Source organism: Solanum verrucosum, unplaced genomic scaffold (genome assembly GCF_900185275.1).
Source record: "Solanum verrucosum unplaced genomic scaffold, falcon-dt-bn FXZP01000307.1, whole genome shotgun sequence".
NCBI lineage: Eukaryota > Viridiplantae > Streptophyta > Magnoliopsida > Solanales > Solanaceae > Solanum > Solanum verrucosum.
Genome location: NW_026020264.1, coordinates 1,403,487 through 1,419,415, shown reverse-complemented (window position 1 = coordinate 1,419,415; position 15,929 = coordinate 1,403,487). Strand labels below are relative to the sequence as shown.

At 29.8% G+C, this 15,929-nt stretch overlaps 2 protein-coding genes across 2 annotated transcripts; one reads left to right on the top strand and one right to left on the bottom strand.

The window, feature by feature from the left end:
- The first annotated feature begins 2,097 nt into the window (after positions 1-2,097).
- LOC125833568 (secreted RxLR effector protein 78-like) lies at positions 2,098-2,541 on the top strand. The gene has a single exon (XM_049512726.1). The coding sequence runs from the start codon at positions 2,098-2,100 to the stop codon at positions 2,539-2,541; it is 444 nt and encodes a 147-aa protein (XP_049368683.1).
- Positions 2,542-12,011: 9,470 nt separating this feature from the next.
- On the bottom strand, positions 12,012-12,893 carry LOC125833567 (uncharacterized). Its single transcript, XM_049512725.1, has one exon. It carries the CDS (start codon positions 12,891-12,893, stop codon positions 12,012-12,014), a length of 882 nt encoding a protein of 293 aa, XP_049368682.1.
- Between the last annotated feature and the right edge of the window lie 3,036 nt (positions 12,894-15,929).

Genomic DNA, 15,929 nt, shown 5'->3' with positions numbered 1-15,929 from the left:
TAAAGATATTTAGTGTAATATTGATATTATCAATCAAGTTATTTAGATATTAACTATATATTTGTTAGTTGATAATCGAGTTTCTATGATTTACGATTATAGTAGAATCAATTGAAGAAAAAAATAAATTAAGTAATGAACAAAAACAAGAGACGAACAAGATCAAAGTCGAATTATATTTACAAATATATCTATATTCAATGTAAAATATTTTGACATGATATTCAAAAAAAGACATAAAAATATAATAAAAAATTAAAAATTACGTGATAAAATATTAGTCTTTCAGATTTAAAGAAAACTAATTGTGAAAATTGAAAGCTTCTCAATCATTGCATGAGAGAGACACGTGATGAAATATAATAAGTAATTGTTATAATTGTTAATAGTAGATTTGTTAATTATTTGACAAGTGTATAAAATAGATATTGTTTTATTTATTTATTGATAAATTTTAGATATATACTTGTATAAATGTAGTAAATTAGTATATAATATTTTTAATAAACATAAATATTATTATTTTAAAAATATTCTTATGATATCATATCAATTTTTATTTTTGCTATTCAACTTAGTTCTTTATTATACTTTTGTGTTTTTCTTTTCGTTATCACTTATCACATTTGTGAATCATTCAAAAAGATAATTCAATAATCACTGATGAAACCATTTCTATTCAGGTTGGAAATAGAGTAATTCTTGACTTAAACAGTTCTGAATTCCTAGTTTTTTTTTTGTTTTTTATCTTTACATAATTTAATTTTACATATCTTTTTGATTTTTTATATTAATTAAAAAAATGATATAGTACACATTATTTTTTTCGTATAACAATTATTTAAAAATAACTTATTCAATTTAGTGGTAATCGAAGTATATTTTGTAATATATTATTATATATATTTGATAGGTTGGATATACAAATATAATATTATAGAAGATTGATTCATTTCATAAGAAAATAATTATTAAACATCTATGATATCCACAAGGTATATATAATATACTAACAAGCAGTGGCGGCGAAGTCAGGATTTTCAATAAGGGGGTTTAAAATCTGAAAAAATAGATACACGAAGTAGTCGAAGGGGGTTCGACATCTACTATATATACCTAAAAAATTATTTTAACTATATATAAATCATAACTTTCAGCCGAAGAGGGTTTGGATGAACCCCTAATTGTAAGGTGGCTCCTCTACTGCTAACAAGGTACTCCCTCCGTTTCATAAAGAATGACCTGGTTTGACTTGGCACGGAGTTTAAGTAAATAAAGAAGACTTTTGAATCTTGTGGTCCTAAATTAAAGTTATGTCAAATGTACAAAATTGCCCTTAATCTTGTGGTCTTAAACATGCCACGTGGAAAGCAAAAAGTAAAATGTTACCAAAAAAGGAAAGAGGTCATTCTTTTTGAAACTGACTAAAAAGGAAAGGAGGTCATTCTTTGTGAAACGGAGGGAGTATTATGGAAGACTGATCGTTCATTTCTTCAAGAAATACACTTTATTACTTTATGATACAAACTTGATATATATCACATATTTAAATAGTATTTTACATAACCATTCGTCTTGCTAGTTCCTCTAGTGTTACACTAACAGAGATGGAAGCAAACTCTCTAGGAATTACATTATGTTAGGAAAACAAACTTCAATCCTAACATTTTTCGGGGTCGGAATGTGACTCAGACTATTACTAATGCACAATTCATTGTGATAGATGCAAAATACTCTCCTAACTTGAACGTTATTTCAGGAGTATTTTCAGAAGCAATTCACAGGCATTCATAATATGGAGGAAGTCCCTCTATTGAGACATATTCAGAAAAGGGTTACTGATGAAGACAACAGAAGATTAAATGATTTTCCTTCAATGGAGAAAGTTAAAAAAGTAGTGTTTGATCTCAATAGGGACAGTGCTAGTGGTCATGATGGGTTACGGGACATTTTTTCCAACAATGTTGGGATATAGTTGGGGATGATGTGGTTAATGTGGTTGGTGCTTTCTTTAATGGTGTCACCCTTCCTAAGTCTATTACACATACTAATTTGGTCCTACTTCCAAAGAAAGATATTTGTCAATCTTTCTCAGACATGAGGCCAATTAGTTTGAGTAATTTTCTTAATAAAGTGATCTCGAGGGTGATGAATGATAGAGTCGGGGTTCTTCTTCCATCCCTGATTTCAGAAAATCAGTCTGGCTTTGTGAAAGGAATAAGCATTACTGAAAATGTGTTACTTGCTCAGGAGATTATTATTGATATCAGAAAATGGGGTAAGCCAGCAAATGTGGTGATCAAGTTGGATATGGCAAACGCATATGATAGGGTGAAATGGGGCTTTCTTATAAAGGTGTTGGAAGAAATGGGTTTTGATAATAACTTTGTTGATAAAGTCTGGAGACTGGTTGCTAACAACTGGTATTCTATATTTATCAATGGGCAGACTAATGGTTTATTTCACTCATCTAGGGGAGTGAAACAAGGGGATCCTCTATCCCCTGCTTTGTTCATACTAACTGCTGAAGTTCTATCTTAAAGCTTAAATGTTTTGTTCTGTAATGAGGTCTACAAGGGGTTTGAATTACCAAAATAGAGTGATCAGATTAATCATCTTGCCTATGCAGATGATACTATTATTTTTACGGCAGCATATGCCAATTCATTAGATGTATTGATGACAACTCTGAGAGATTATGAGAAGCAGTCAGGGCAGATGATTAATAAAGAAAAAAAGTTCTTTTTTTGTCTTTCATAATATATCACATGATTTGATCTTAGATATAGAAGCAAAAACTGGCTTTATTAGAGGCAAGTTTCCACTAAGGTATTTGGGATGCCCAGTTGGTCATGCCAAGAAGAAGAAGGTACACTTTGCAGAATTGATGAAAAAAGTGCACAACAAATTGCAAGCTTGGAAAGGAAAAATGTTGTCATTTAGAGGTAAGGTTGTGTTAATTCATAATGTGTTAAACATCATACCTATTTATCTCTTATCTGCTATTAATCCTCCAAGGTGTGTTAGTCATGATTTACATAGAGTTTTTGCAAAAAAATTTGGAAATTTAGGGAGGATGGAAATAACATGCATTGGGTAGCTTGGTCAGATTTATGTAAACCCAAACATGAAGGTGGTGTGGGATTTAGATCTTTGTTTGATATTTCTACAGCTTTATTTGCTAAATTATGGTGGGTCTTTAGAACAAGAAAGACTCTTTGGTCTAACTTTATGTGGAATAAATATTGTAAAAAGGAGAGACCTCAGGTGGTTGAATGGAAAAATGGATCTTTAACTTGGAAGTATATGCTGGAAGCTAGAGATTTGATAGATCAACTTGTTTGGTGGGAACCTAAGTGTGGCCATTCAAGTATCTGGTATGATAATTGGTCACAATTAGGTGCACTACATTACATAGTTCCTCTAGACAGTGCTAGAAATGTGCAATTGGATAAAGTGAAATAGTGTTTTTTGAATGGGGAATGGAACTATGACTTGCTTCAAACAAGTTTTGGGGATGATATTAATAGACATGTAATGTAACTCTTGAGGAGTTCAGAAGATGAACAGCAATGGGATAAACCATGGTGGATGCTGAAGACTTCTGGAAAATTCACTGTAGGTTCTGTATGGGATTTTCTAAGGGAGAAGCAAGAAGTCTGTTTAAAATATAAGTATATTTGGAGTGCAAGAATTCCTTTTAAGATATCGTTCTTCAATTGGAGGCTATGGAAACAAAGACTTCCTATTGGAGAAGTTCTTATCAGGAATAGGATGGGTGATGGGGTAGTGTGTGGTTGTTGTGATGATGGAGTTCAGGAGACTATTTGAACACTTATTTATTATATGTTCATTCACTAATTCTATATAGAGATATTTTGCAGGATCAGCAGGTGTAGAGAGCCCTTTCTTAAACATACTTTGTATAAATGGTGGAATGCAGATGTTTCAGCAAAACTTAAACATGTTTTAATGGTTGTGCCATTGTTTATTTGTTGGCAAGTGTGGAAGAGAAGAAGTGCCTTGAAATTTAGTGGTTCTATGTCTTATCTGAGTATGAGAGGGGGGATAACAAATAATTTAATTCTATTGGCTAGGCAGTTGTATCCTTGGATGTACCACCTGCCTAATAACTCGCCTGAATTGGTCAGATATTTGACAGGGTATACTCCTAGAATTGATTGTAAGGTGGTTTATTGAAAATTACCTAGACAGAATACATTCAAATGCAATACATATGGCTCTTCAAAAGGGAATCCAGGACCAAGCTCTTCTACTTTTTGTATTAGAGATGATCAAGGTAACCTTGTGTATGCTGAAGGAAATATGATTGGAATATCAAACAATCTCATTGCTGAAGTGGTAGCTATAAGACTAGGGCTGGAATATTGTAGGATCCATAATTTACTCCCACTGATTCTAGAAACTGATTCTTTAGCTGCAATGAAAATGATTGAAGGAGATTGGCACAGACCTTGGGAAGTGACTATGGAGGTCAGAAGGATACAGATTATGAAAGGAAGTTTGGCCATAGTACACACACTGAGAGAGGGAAACAAACTGGCAGATTTTATGGCTAACATTGTGTTTTCTTTTGCAGGTACATATTTTATATATTATAACAATTTCCAAGAGTTACCTAGTGAAGCTAAGACAATTCTAAATATGGATAAAGGCCAAATTCCTAATATGAGGATAAGGAGGATTCAGAATGGAAATTATGCACAAGATAGATGATTGTGATCAAAACATATGAAGAAGCAGATATTTCAAGCTTAAAGAAATACAACATTCATATAATACTCTGAAGATGGAGGATATAGTGTGAGTTTATCACAATCGGAGAGACAATGGTACAACAACAGTGAGCAGATTACAGAAAGAGGAAATTACATAAACAGACAACAATAACAGTGAGTCGATTACAGAACAAGGAAAATATATATACAGGTACAATAACAGTGAGCAGAGTACAGAGCAAGGAAAATACGTAAACAGGCAACAGTAACATTCATACAATACTCTGAAGATTGCGAAAATAGCAAGTTTATTCGGAGGGACAATGGTAAAACGACAAAGAGCAGATTTCAGATGAAGGAAAATACCTAAGAATGCTGCAGTAACCTCGTTGCGAAGCTTTCAACAGTGGTATTAGCTCCTTGTTGGGATCAACCTGTCAAAGCTAAGGGATGAAGGTTACGAGGTCATTTTTTTGGTATATGTTGAACAAAGATTCAAAGGGAATGAGGTTATCACCTGACATGAAGTTTCGATTGAAGTACACTGAGCGGGAGAAATCTCCGATTGGGATGATTTCATGACGTTGGTAAGACTAGACAACGTTCGAGATGAAATACACCCCAAATTCGTTGTACTGTTGTTGTGATTTCAAGTTGTTGGAGGATGGCCGGAAAGACATCGACGACGATGGTTGTTACGGCGAGTCACTTTCCATTTTCCCATTTCCCCTTTCCATTTTTGTTTCTATTTTGTTTATATTTTGTTTCCTAATGACTGATTAGGTGTTGGATCAGGTCCTCTGTTGGGCCTGATCTTCATGTAATGTAGTCCATCAATAAAAAGGGCTTGCCCATTTTTATTTTTATTTTTTTTAAAGATTTAAATTATGTCCTTAAATGTTTTTTTAATAGGCGTGGATTGCCTCACAAATTCAATTAATGTGGAATAGAGGGAGTAAATTGTACTACTTTTAAGAATAACTTGTTATAAACAAAGAGAAGTGCTATTTGACACCACTTTAAGTCGCAATTCAATACTTTGCTCCATAATTTATTTCACATGTTTATTTATTATATTAAGATAAAATTAATTAATTTTTACTCATTTTATCCGTACAATTAATACTCTTAAGAAAATATTATTTAAAAATATAATTTAACCAAAAAATAATGGATTCATTAAATGGTTTGATGAGAATTAGTAGTAATATCCTCAACGGAGAACATAATTACAGTAAAATATATCTAAATTAATATTATATTATTGAAATTGTAAAATATTATTATTTTGTAGAAATACTATTAACGTCATGATTAATAATCTCAATTGAATTACCATAATAAAATGAATGCCAATGGTCTATTAGATTATATGGGTGAAAATGATACATATTTAGAGGTTCGGAGCTTAGAAAAATTGTGGATGCCATCAAAGAAAGCAATGTAGATGATTACATTGAAGAGGATAAAATACATTTGAACCAGTTACACACAAGGGAACACTTATCACGTTTAAAAATCTTCACTATTTTTGGTGCAGTCCGAGAAGACAACATCGAAATTTTACATGCAATAAGAAAAGTTAGAGATAAGCTTCGACTAGATTTATTTATTTTTAAAAAAAAACACACTAGATTCATATTTCACTAAATTAACTTCAACATTTTTATAATTTATAATTATTAATTTATGGTAATAAGAGTACCATATATTTATATAGAAGTCTTCTAAAAATATATTATCTTATCAAAATCAATTACTGACTCAAATCAAAAGTAAAAAAAAATACTAATTTATCGAGTATTAATTTAGAGAAGTTCTACAAACTATGACAACTTCAAAGAATACATAATTCCCCTCAAGTTGCAATCCTTCAGCTCAAGTTATATAAATATATCCATATATAATAAAACAATAGTCGATTCTGAAGAAACTTAAAGTTGATTAATGCCAAATAATTATAATATTTTCTTTTCTAATATTTTTTTTTTCAATGAATACATAATTTCATTCAAGTTGCAATCTTCATATTCTAATATTGACATATTATCTATTTTCAAATATATCAATATCATGATATGTGTATATTATTATATTAATTTGTGCCTTTAATTTTGACTTTTTCTTTGCAAACTGTATGTGGAATTTGATTTGATGAGAGTAATTTTTGTCTTCCTCTTAATTATCATTAATATTTGATATCTTATACTATATTGGAATAAAATGGTGAAATATTTTGTGAGATTATTTTATCTCATTTTGTATCTTCTATATAGGATAATAATTTTACCATTTTAATATAAATGGTAGAATAAACTCTCATGATTAGCTAATATTTTAAATTAAATTTTTTATAATAATTAATCTCAAATTTTATCTTGAAATAACTATATCTATTTCACCAATTAAATGATCATTTAAAACATTATTTATTTTAGACTACATATTTTTTATATAAAAAAAATAAAGGCTTAAGCACAACAAGTTAGTGTAGTACTTCACCAAAATTATGAAATTCAAAATATATACACGTAAATGACTACATATTCAAGAAAAATAGAAAAAGGAGCATAAAATCGTAGAACAAGTAGGCCTCACGTCTTGGAGGAACATGAAAACGACATAATTGTATTAGATATAACTACATAAAATTTATCTTATAATCTACACATATCAAATAAGAAATTTTAATAATTTATTGATTGACTATTTAGATTATCATCTCGCTGGTAAATATTTAAATTTACATCTTGTAATATTCTCTCTATTTTTCTTTCTTATATTTCTGATATTATAAAAAAAATTATAATAAAATAAATGTATTTGAAAGGTATGTATGTAAAATAAAAATAATTAGATAAATAAATTTCACAACTACGAAATTGATTTGAAAAATATATCAAAAGTTTTTTTTTAAAAAAAAGGTGAAAGGCAAGAAATGCAAAAGAGAAGGGTGAGGAGAAAGAAAGAAATGAAGTTGAGAAAGGCATGATCAATATATTATTTTATTCAACAAGTAATTTCTCTCACACACCAACTCTTGAACATCTGTTTGGATTTGACAAATTATCTCTTGGGCAGAGTTATTTTTTGGAATTGTAATACATGGCAATGTTTTAGAAAATAGAGTAGTTGTTTTGGAGTTATTGTTAGCGGTTTAACTTTAGAGGTATTTTAGATGAAAAAAAAGAATTTACCGATCCACCCTGGTTAGCTCCTTCTAATTAAAAAATAACCCCAACAAAGTAAAGTATTGCCAAATATATTTATTGATAGTGAAAAATATGATCTAAATTATGTCCTTAATTATTTTCTTTAATAGGTGTATATTACCTCACAAATTCAGGAATACTAATTAATGTCTATATGCCTTATTTGAAAAATAACTCGGGAATATGAATCATATTTATTTGCCTTTTAAGATTTGGTTACACCACCATCAGCATATTTTAATGTCTTAATCATAAAAAAAGTTTCTTTTCCATTTAACTACCATTTATCTCTTTCTAATAGTCTTAATTACTTTAAATCGACTTCACTAATTGAAACAGTACGAATTATTATTTTTCAAAAAATAAAATAAAATAATACTGTTAAATTACATCTTGATTTCTGAATTATCAATTTTGTTTTAAAAAAAAACTCAGCTTGCCAAATTATTGTATCTGGATGGAATATAAGGGAATATCTTATTTTCCATTCTATATATGTTGATTATAAAGTGTTTCCTTTAAAATATGAAAAGTCTGTATTTGGTATACGTATATCACATTTAAAGTCATGGGTTAAACAATTCAATTTAGCTACTATTTGGAAAAATTAGAGTTTGAAAATACACATCTAGACATAATTTTATTTTGATTTAAATTGACCTAGTAAAAAGTGATAAATATAGGGTTCAATCAACAAGTTCATCTACATTCAATACTTATAATCCGGATTATAAATTTATATATAAAAATTCACTAAACTTATAATAAATAACAGGTTGCACTACAAACTTCACATAACACATATACATAATTAAGTGATAAAAAAAATTATTAGTCATAGTAAAATTATAAATATTCACTTAATATTTTATTTTATTTTCTGTTTCAAAACAAAATGTCCGCTTATATAATCTTAGTCCGATTTTCTATGATATTATTAATGTCAAGTTCTAAGTGATCAGATCCCAATATGCCAAGTGAATAATATGTAAATTTATTTAAAGACAATTTAATCAAAATATCAAAAATAATACTACTAATAATTAAGAATAAGTGCTAAATGCTAGTGGACATATTTTGAATCGGAGAAAGTATCCTTTTTTTAAAAAAAAAAAAAGGTCTCCCTCTCATTTTAATTTTAGGTGTTTCAATTTTTTTTGTTGGTTTGAAAGGTAAAATTATTTTAAATTTCAACTCTCTATTAATTAAAAGAAATAGACTTGAGTAAAAGCAAATGGGCAATGCTGATTATTCACATACACATAAACACAAACTAATACCTCTTCACTAAATTAACTTTTCTCTATGGGTCCGTTTGAACATCCAATATGAAATTATTATGATATGAAGTTGAATTTATTTTTTTGGACATATAATTTTAATTTTTTAATTTTTTTAAGTTGTAAGTTTTTTCTTCTAAACATATAAAACCTCCTTAAGTTCTGAAAAAACTATCCAAATTTTTTCAATTCTTATATAATCTTATCAAATAAACAAATCATGGTTCATAAACAAGATATCAAAATACCTTGCCTAACATGATATGAGCAACTTTTTCAATCCGAGCAGGAGTCCTGTTTTCGCTAAATTTAAAATAACGGATCTTCTTTTACCAAATATAAACTTATATTTAAATCATCGAAATCACGATTTTAAATCCCTCAATTATACTGAAAATTTCAAAATTTGAACCATAATCCCTAATCATATATCCAAACATAAATCTAAAATAAAATTTATATCGCATATTCAACGTAACCTTATTAATTTCAATTCATTATTATTAATAAAATATGTAGGATTACATATGGGAGTAGTGTGGGACACTAAAAGGCAGTGTGAGTGACCTTTTGCCAGCTCCTTTTTCCTCCCTTATTCGAGGAAAGACAGTGGGAAATAGGCTCCACAACATTTATTTACAAAGAAAAAAGAAAATACAATTACTTCTTTTCTTGCCAAGTATTTCACAAAATTATTTTTGATGGTTTTGAAAATGAGTGATTTTGAAATTTTTAGTTCTTATTAGCCCTAGAAAATCTTTAAGGTTTTGAATCGAAAGTCTTATTCATAAGGTAAAATTTATTAAATTTAAAGTTTTATCTATGAAATAAACAGGATCAGAAGTTGAACATCAATTAGTATTTTTTGTACGGATAGCTCTTATTTTGAGATGATTTTCAATTTTTATCCCTCAAATTCATGATTTTAACCTTTGTCTCTTACTGTTCTCTTAATAAACATTTGTGTGTCAACTTTTTTTTAATTATAATCGGGCGAAACTTTTTCCTAAGACATAAGTTCTATAGTATCTGATTCCCAGGGCAAAAATAATTGAAAACTTTTACCTTGTGGTATAACTTGTGTCACTAATTTGTGCCACTTATGCCTTTGGGAGTAACTTGTATCACTAAACTTATGTTTTGGGGCATAACTCTTGTCTTGGTTTTAATTTCCTTTGTCTTGCCTTGAGGCATAACCAGTGTCCTGGATTAATTTCTCTTATTTTGGGGCATAACTTATGTCACTAAACTTATGTCATTAAACTTATACCGTAGGATAATCTGCGTCACTAAACTTATGCGTCATTTTTTTTTTCTTCTTCTTGCTGTTAAGCACATTTTCAGTCTCTTTTTACTTAAAAACTCTCAAGGGGTAAAAATTTAAAACCAACAATTTCAAGAGAGAAAAAATAAATATCACCCTAGATCACAAAGGGTATATGTAAGCTACTTTTTTTTATTAATTTTAAATCACAAAATTAAAAAATATATCAGACATTTTCCCATAAAAATATTTGAGCGAATAGCCCGTTTAAAAAAGAGTAATTTTTTAGGTTTAGCAAACATAAAATTCATATTTATATGTTATAGTTATAGTTGTTTGCTATGAAGCATTAGATTTGTATAAATCGCTGGCAGCCTCTCGTTTGTATAAAAGCGCAACGATTGTATATGTATATCGGTTAGATAATTGTATATATGTAACTACTATGAATATGTATCAATGATTGTGTTAGTATATCTGCATAAAATTTGAATTTGTATACAACTGAATCGAAATAAAACATTTGTATATTCTCTCGTTTTATACAACACAAATTTTACATTGTAATTTGTATAATTTGTGTTTGTATAAAACGAGAAAGAGCGAAAGGCAAAAGAGAACTGGTAGGGAAGATCTGTATTTGTATAATTATAAGTGTATATGACGAAATTATGTATTTGTACATACAATTTTCTCTCGTTTTATACAAACACAAACGCAATTTATAAATTTGTGTTTGTATAAAGTGAGAGAGGTGAGCGAGACTCACTGGGGAGAGAGGCGAACGGCAAGTGTTTTCTACGAATTACAATTAAATGAACTGTGGTTATAACATTTAATTTGAATTAATAATTTGCTATTTTATATAATTTTCCCATTTATAATATCCATTTCCAAAGTGATTCTCGTAAATTACCCCCATTTATTTTGGGAATGTGAAACTTAGCCCAGGCCCAGTTTGGGGAAACGAAATGTGAATCTGCGTTTAGTTTTGCCTTTGTTTTCTTTCAGCCCATAAAAGACTCAGATTACATTGATCAAGTAGAGTTTTTTTAATTTTTTCCGAAATCAACAGTCGTTATTCTTTTTTGGGTGTGCACAAGGTAAACCCTATTATTATGTAATAGCTCTCAAACCACACTGAAGAGGTAACCAGCACTAGGCAAACCTAATACAACAAGTTCGACGACCGAGAAGACAAACTCCAATTTCTCCTTTGATGTCAAGTTGTTGGAATTAGCTATAGGTATGATTCAAGTTTCAATCATAACTAGTATTGCTAATTTAGTATGTTGACTTATTAACTTGTCTTTCTCATAAACTTTAATTTAGTTTAGGTTTTTTGCCTAAACATTTTATATCTTTCATAGTGTCTAATATTTACGATAACGAGTAATACGAATCGTGATTGCTACAAATCTCCTGCTCATAATAAAATGATATACCGAGTGAGAGACTGATCGTGTTATCATTAATTAACTAGTTGTTATTCAAACAGACAATTACAAGGCATTAATCACACAGTATTAACTGCACAACTCTTCTTAATCTCTCCACTTCTACCAGCTTTTGATCTACTTTTCACTCTCTCTATGATTCTTCTCAATCTCATCATCTTTCTACCACCGGCGGCCGGCACAAACTTGCCGGTAGACATCTTCATCTCCTCCAGCTCCTTCCATAAAGACTCTTTCTCCGATTCCAAATCAACCAGCTCTTTCTTCAATGCCAAACACGCCTCAGCCACGTCACCATCATTCCCCCGCGAATTCGCCTTATCCTTCCACACGTGTTCGATCGCCAATTTGCTAACCGCCATGTACGGCATTTTCCCCGTCGCCGGAAACTTCAAACTCCATCCTATCTTCCCCACCACTTTATCCACTATCGGAAACACCGTTCTCGCGTGTACTTCCCCACCCAATAATCCCTCCGCCGCAAACAAATTAGCCCAGGTCACTTTCCCGCTCTTCTTCTCATCATCCTTAGGGACAAAATTGTTGCTCTGTACGTCGTCGTTTTCGATTTTCCTCGAATTGACCGATCTCCGGATTGAAAAATCACCCAATCGAGGTTTAAAGTGAATGAAAAAGCTAGGGTTTCCATTACCTAGAAAATTAAACTCCGCACTCATGGTCATGGGTGCTTCAATGGGAGAACCAAAAGATCCGACTCCGGTTTTCACAACCAACCCGAAAGGCCGGTCTGAATCATTGGGCCGGTAAAACAGCTTCAGAACCGGACCGGATTGGAAAAAGGTACTGAAACTCAAACATAAATCTCTGTCTTTGACATCATTAGTGCTGGTTTCAATACTAGACCGTAATGGAAAACCTAATGGGATTTTGGCTTTGACAATTGGATTTTGATTTTCTCGAAATTTCAATGAAGCTTTCATTATTTTTGCAAAGATGAATTCTCCTTTGAGAAATGTTGTAGAGCTTTAATGGAGGCTCTTGACCTTTCTTTTGAGTAGCTAAAGGTTATTTTCAGTGTGTTTAATTTTGGGAGGTATAGTTGCTATGCTGTTGACTGTGATATCTATAAAGTGTATGTAAATGTAAACATTTTAGTTTAATATTAGGTGATGTGGCAACTGGTTAGCCGTTTGCTTGTACTCAAGACTTGACCCTAACCAACATGAGTTATGTGTGGTGCTTTAACGCAGACTTCAACTGGTAGGGGAGATTTGTATTTGTATAATTATAAGTGTATGTGACGAAAATATATGTATTTATATTTGCAGATACGGTTTTCTCTCGTTTTATACAAACACAAACGCAATTTATGCATTTGTGTTTGTATAAAGTGAGAGAGGTGAGGGAGAGTGGCGAGCGAGATTCGCTGGGGAGAGAGGCGAATGACAATTGTTTGCTACGGGTTATAATTAAATAAACCGTGGCTATAACATTTAATTTGAATTAATAGTTTGTTATTTTATACAATTTTTCAAAAAAAAAAAAAAAACACTTGACATCTGATTTTACTTTACAATTGGTTAGGAACAAGTTATCCCGGAATTGTTATTTCATTCAAATAAAACAATACTATAATTGTATTCCAACAAATAAGTTTATTTTGAAATTAATTATTTTTTATTTCTCATACCAAATAAGTTCATAATTAATTATAAAAAATTAACATATCTTCATATTATTTTTTTTAAAAATCACAATGAGCATATATTTGTAGTCACAAAAATATCATAAGAAACATAAAGGATTACACATAAGGGAATGGCTGTTAGTTTTGTTGGGTTGGGCTGAAAGTCTAACCAATGTTTGTGGGCCGGGTTAATGCTAAAGTGTTATATAACATTAGGAGATTTTTTTCTAGAGAGGATTACATAGATATAACTTTTTAAAAATGGTATACATGAATATTTATCTCGAAATTGTTATTCCACTCTCAATATAGAATAAAAATAATATTTTATCTGTTTTAAAAAATGAAATATTTTCTTCTTAGTCTGTTAAAAAAGAATGACCCCTTTCCTTTTTTATGCAACACTTTAATTTCAGTTTTCCATGTGACGTGTTTAAGGCCACAAAATAAAAGGACATTTTGATAGATTTAGAATAACTTTAATTTATGATCACAAGATTGAAAAGTCTTGTTTATTTTCTTAAACTCCTTATCAAGTCAAACTAGGTCATTCTTTTTTAAACAGAGAAAGTACTATAACTTCGAAATAAGTTATTCTACAATTGTATTCCAATCAAAGATGGAATAAGTTCATTCAAAAATTAATTATAAATTAATTATTCTTTATTTCTCGTACCAACTAAGACCTTAGTTAACTAATTATAGAAAAATTGACATATTTTCATAATTAAATAAAAAATTTAATTCATAATGAGCATATATTTGTAGTCACAAAAATCTCTTAAGAAACACATTTAGGATTACAATTTACAGAGGGAAAATAACACTTGTATCCCAAAAAGAAAAAACTATTTACAAGTGGCTACCTCTTTCATACCCCCTTGTTTTTAACTACTAATTCGCATTTACTATTTGATAGCATCATAGTGTATATATATATACTCTAATGGTATCAAAGAGGAAGAAGTAGTGCTTCAGTGAAAACACTACTCAGTAACTCCGTGTATATCATTAGAGTATATATATACTCTGATTACATCAAGGAGGAAGAGACAGTGTTTCAGTGAAAAGACTGCTCAATTATTGCTTGATATCATCAGAATATATAGATATTTCAATGATATCAACAACGGTTCAATGAATAGAATAAGGGGGCAACCAGGTAAATAATTTGAATTGTGGGTCCAATATGAGTAAATATATTGGAATGGGTCCAATTTGGAAAAATACTTTACCTGTTAGGTCTAATTTGTGTAGTTTCCCATTTACAGATAAGGGATTGGCTGTTAGTTTTGTTGGGTTGGGCTGAAAGTCTAACCAATGTTTGTGGCCGGGCAAATGCTAAAGTGATAACATTAGGAGTTCTTTTCTAGAGAGGATTATGTAGATATAACTTTTTTAAAATGGTAATTTTAAAAAATTATTATATCCTATTTGTTTTAGGAAAAATTACATAAATATACAAGTACACAATTTAAGATATCATGATTTTTAAAATTGTCTATTATTTTAAAAAATTACAAAAATTCTCTCTCGGATACATTTTCTTATTAAGTAATATATCATTTGCAATGTATTGGACATCCAAGGAATGTATCTGAAAGCAATGAAAAATTCGGGATATTTGTAATTGGGAAACTTCTGGAATATGATGTAATTAACCACCAAGTGTATGGAATTTCTGTATTTTATACATGAATAACTTACCTTTTAGTGACCTATCAAAAATGGTATTACTTATGAAAGATTTAATATTTGTACAACTCATTTTCAAATCAGCTATATTAAAGATTTGCTACTCTTAATAATGCTCAATTAAAAAAAATAAAAAAATCTAATAAATATGTGTAATTTAGTAAATTACATCCTCTATTTTTTTAATGAGTGTGATATGAATTAAAATGACACTTATTTTAGAACAAATGAAATACATAGGTGAGGCATCATTAAAGATAAAATTATCCTTGAATCCACCCATCTAAATAGTATAATAAAAAAATAATTTCAATAGCAAGGATGCACTTAATATTTTTATGCATTTTACCAAATGAATATGAGCATAATGTGCAATTTCAACCATATTCACATAAAAATCAGAAAAGAAGAAAGAAGCGGGTGTTTGTTACTCCCCTATTCAATTTTACGTATTTTATTTTTAACATTAATTATTTATTTTAAATTATATTGTATAATTATTAAAAATTATATATTAATTGATATCACTGTTTACCCTAAAAAATGCAATTGAATTTGTAAGTGAGGTTATAATGCTAAGAGAATTAAAGTGATCAAATGCAATAAAATAACAAATAATACTGAACGTAAAAAA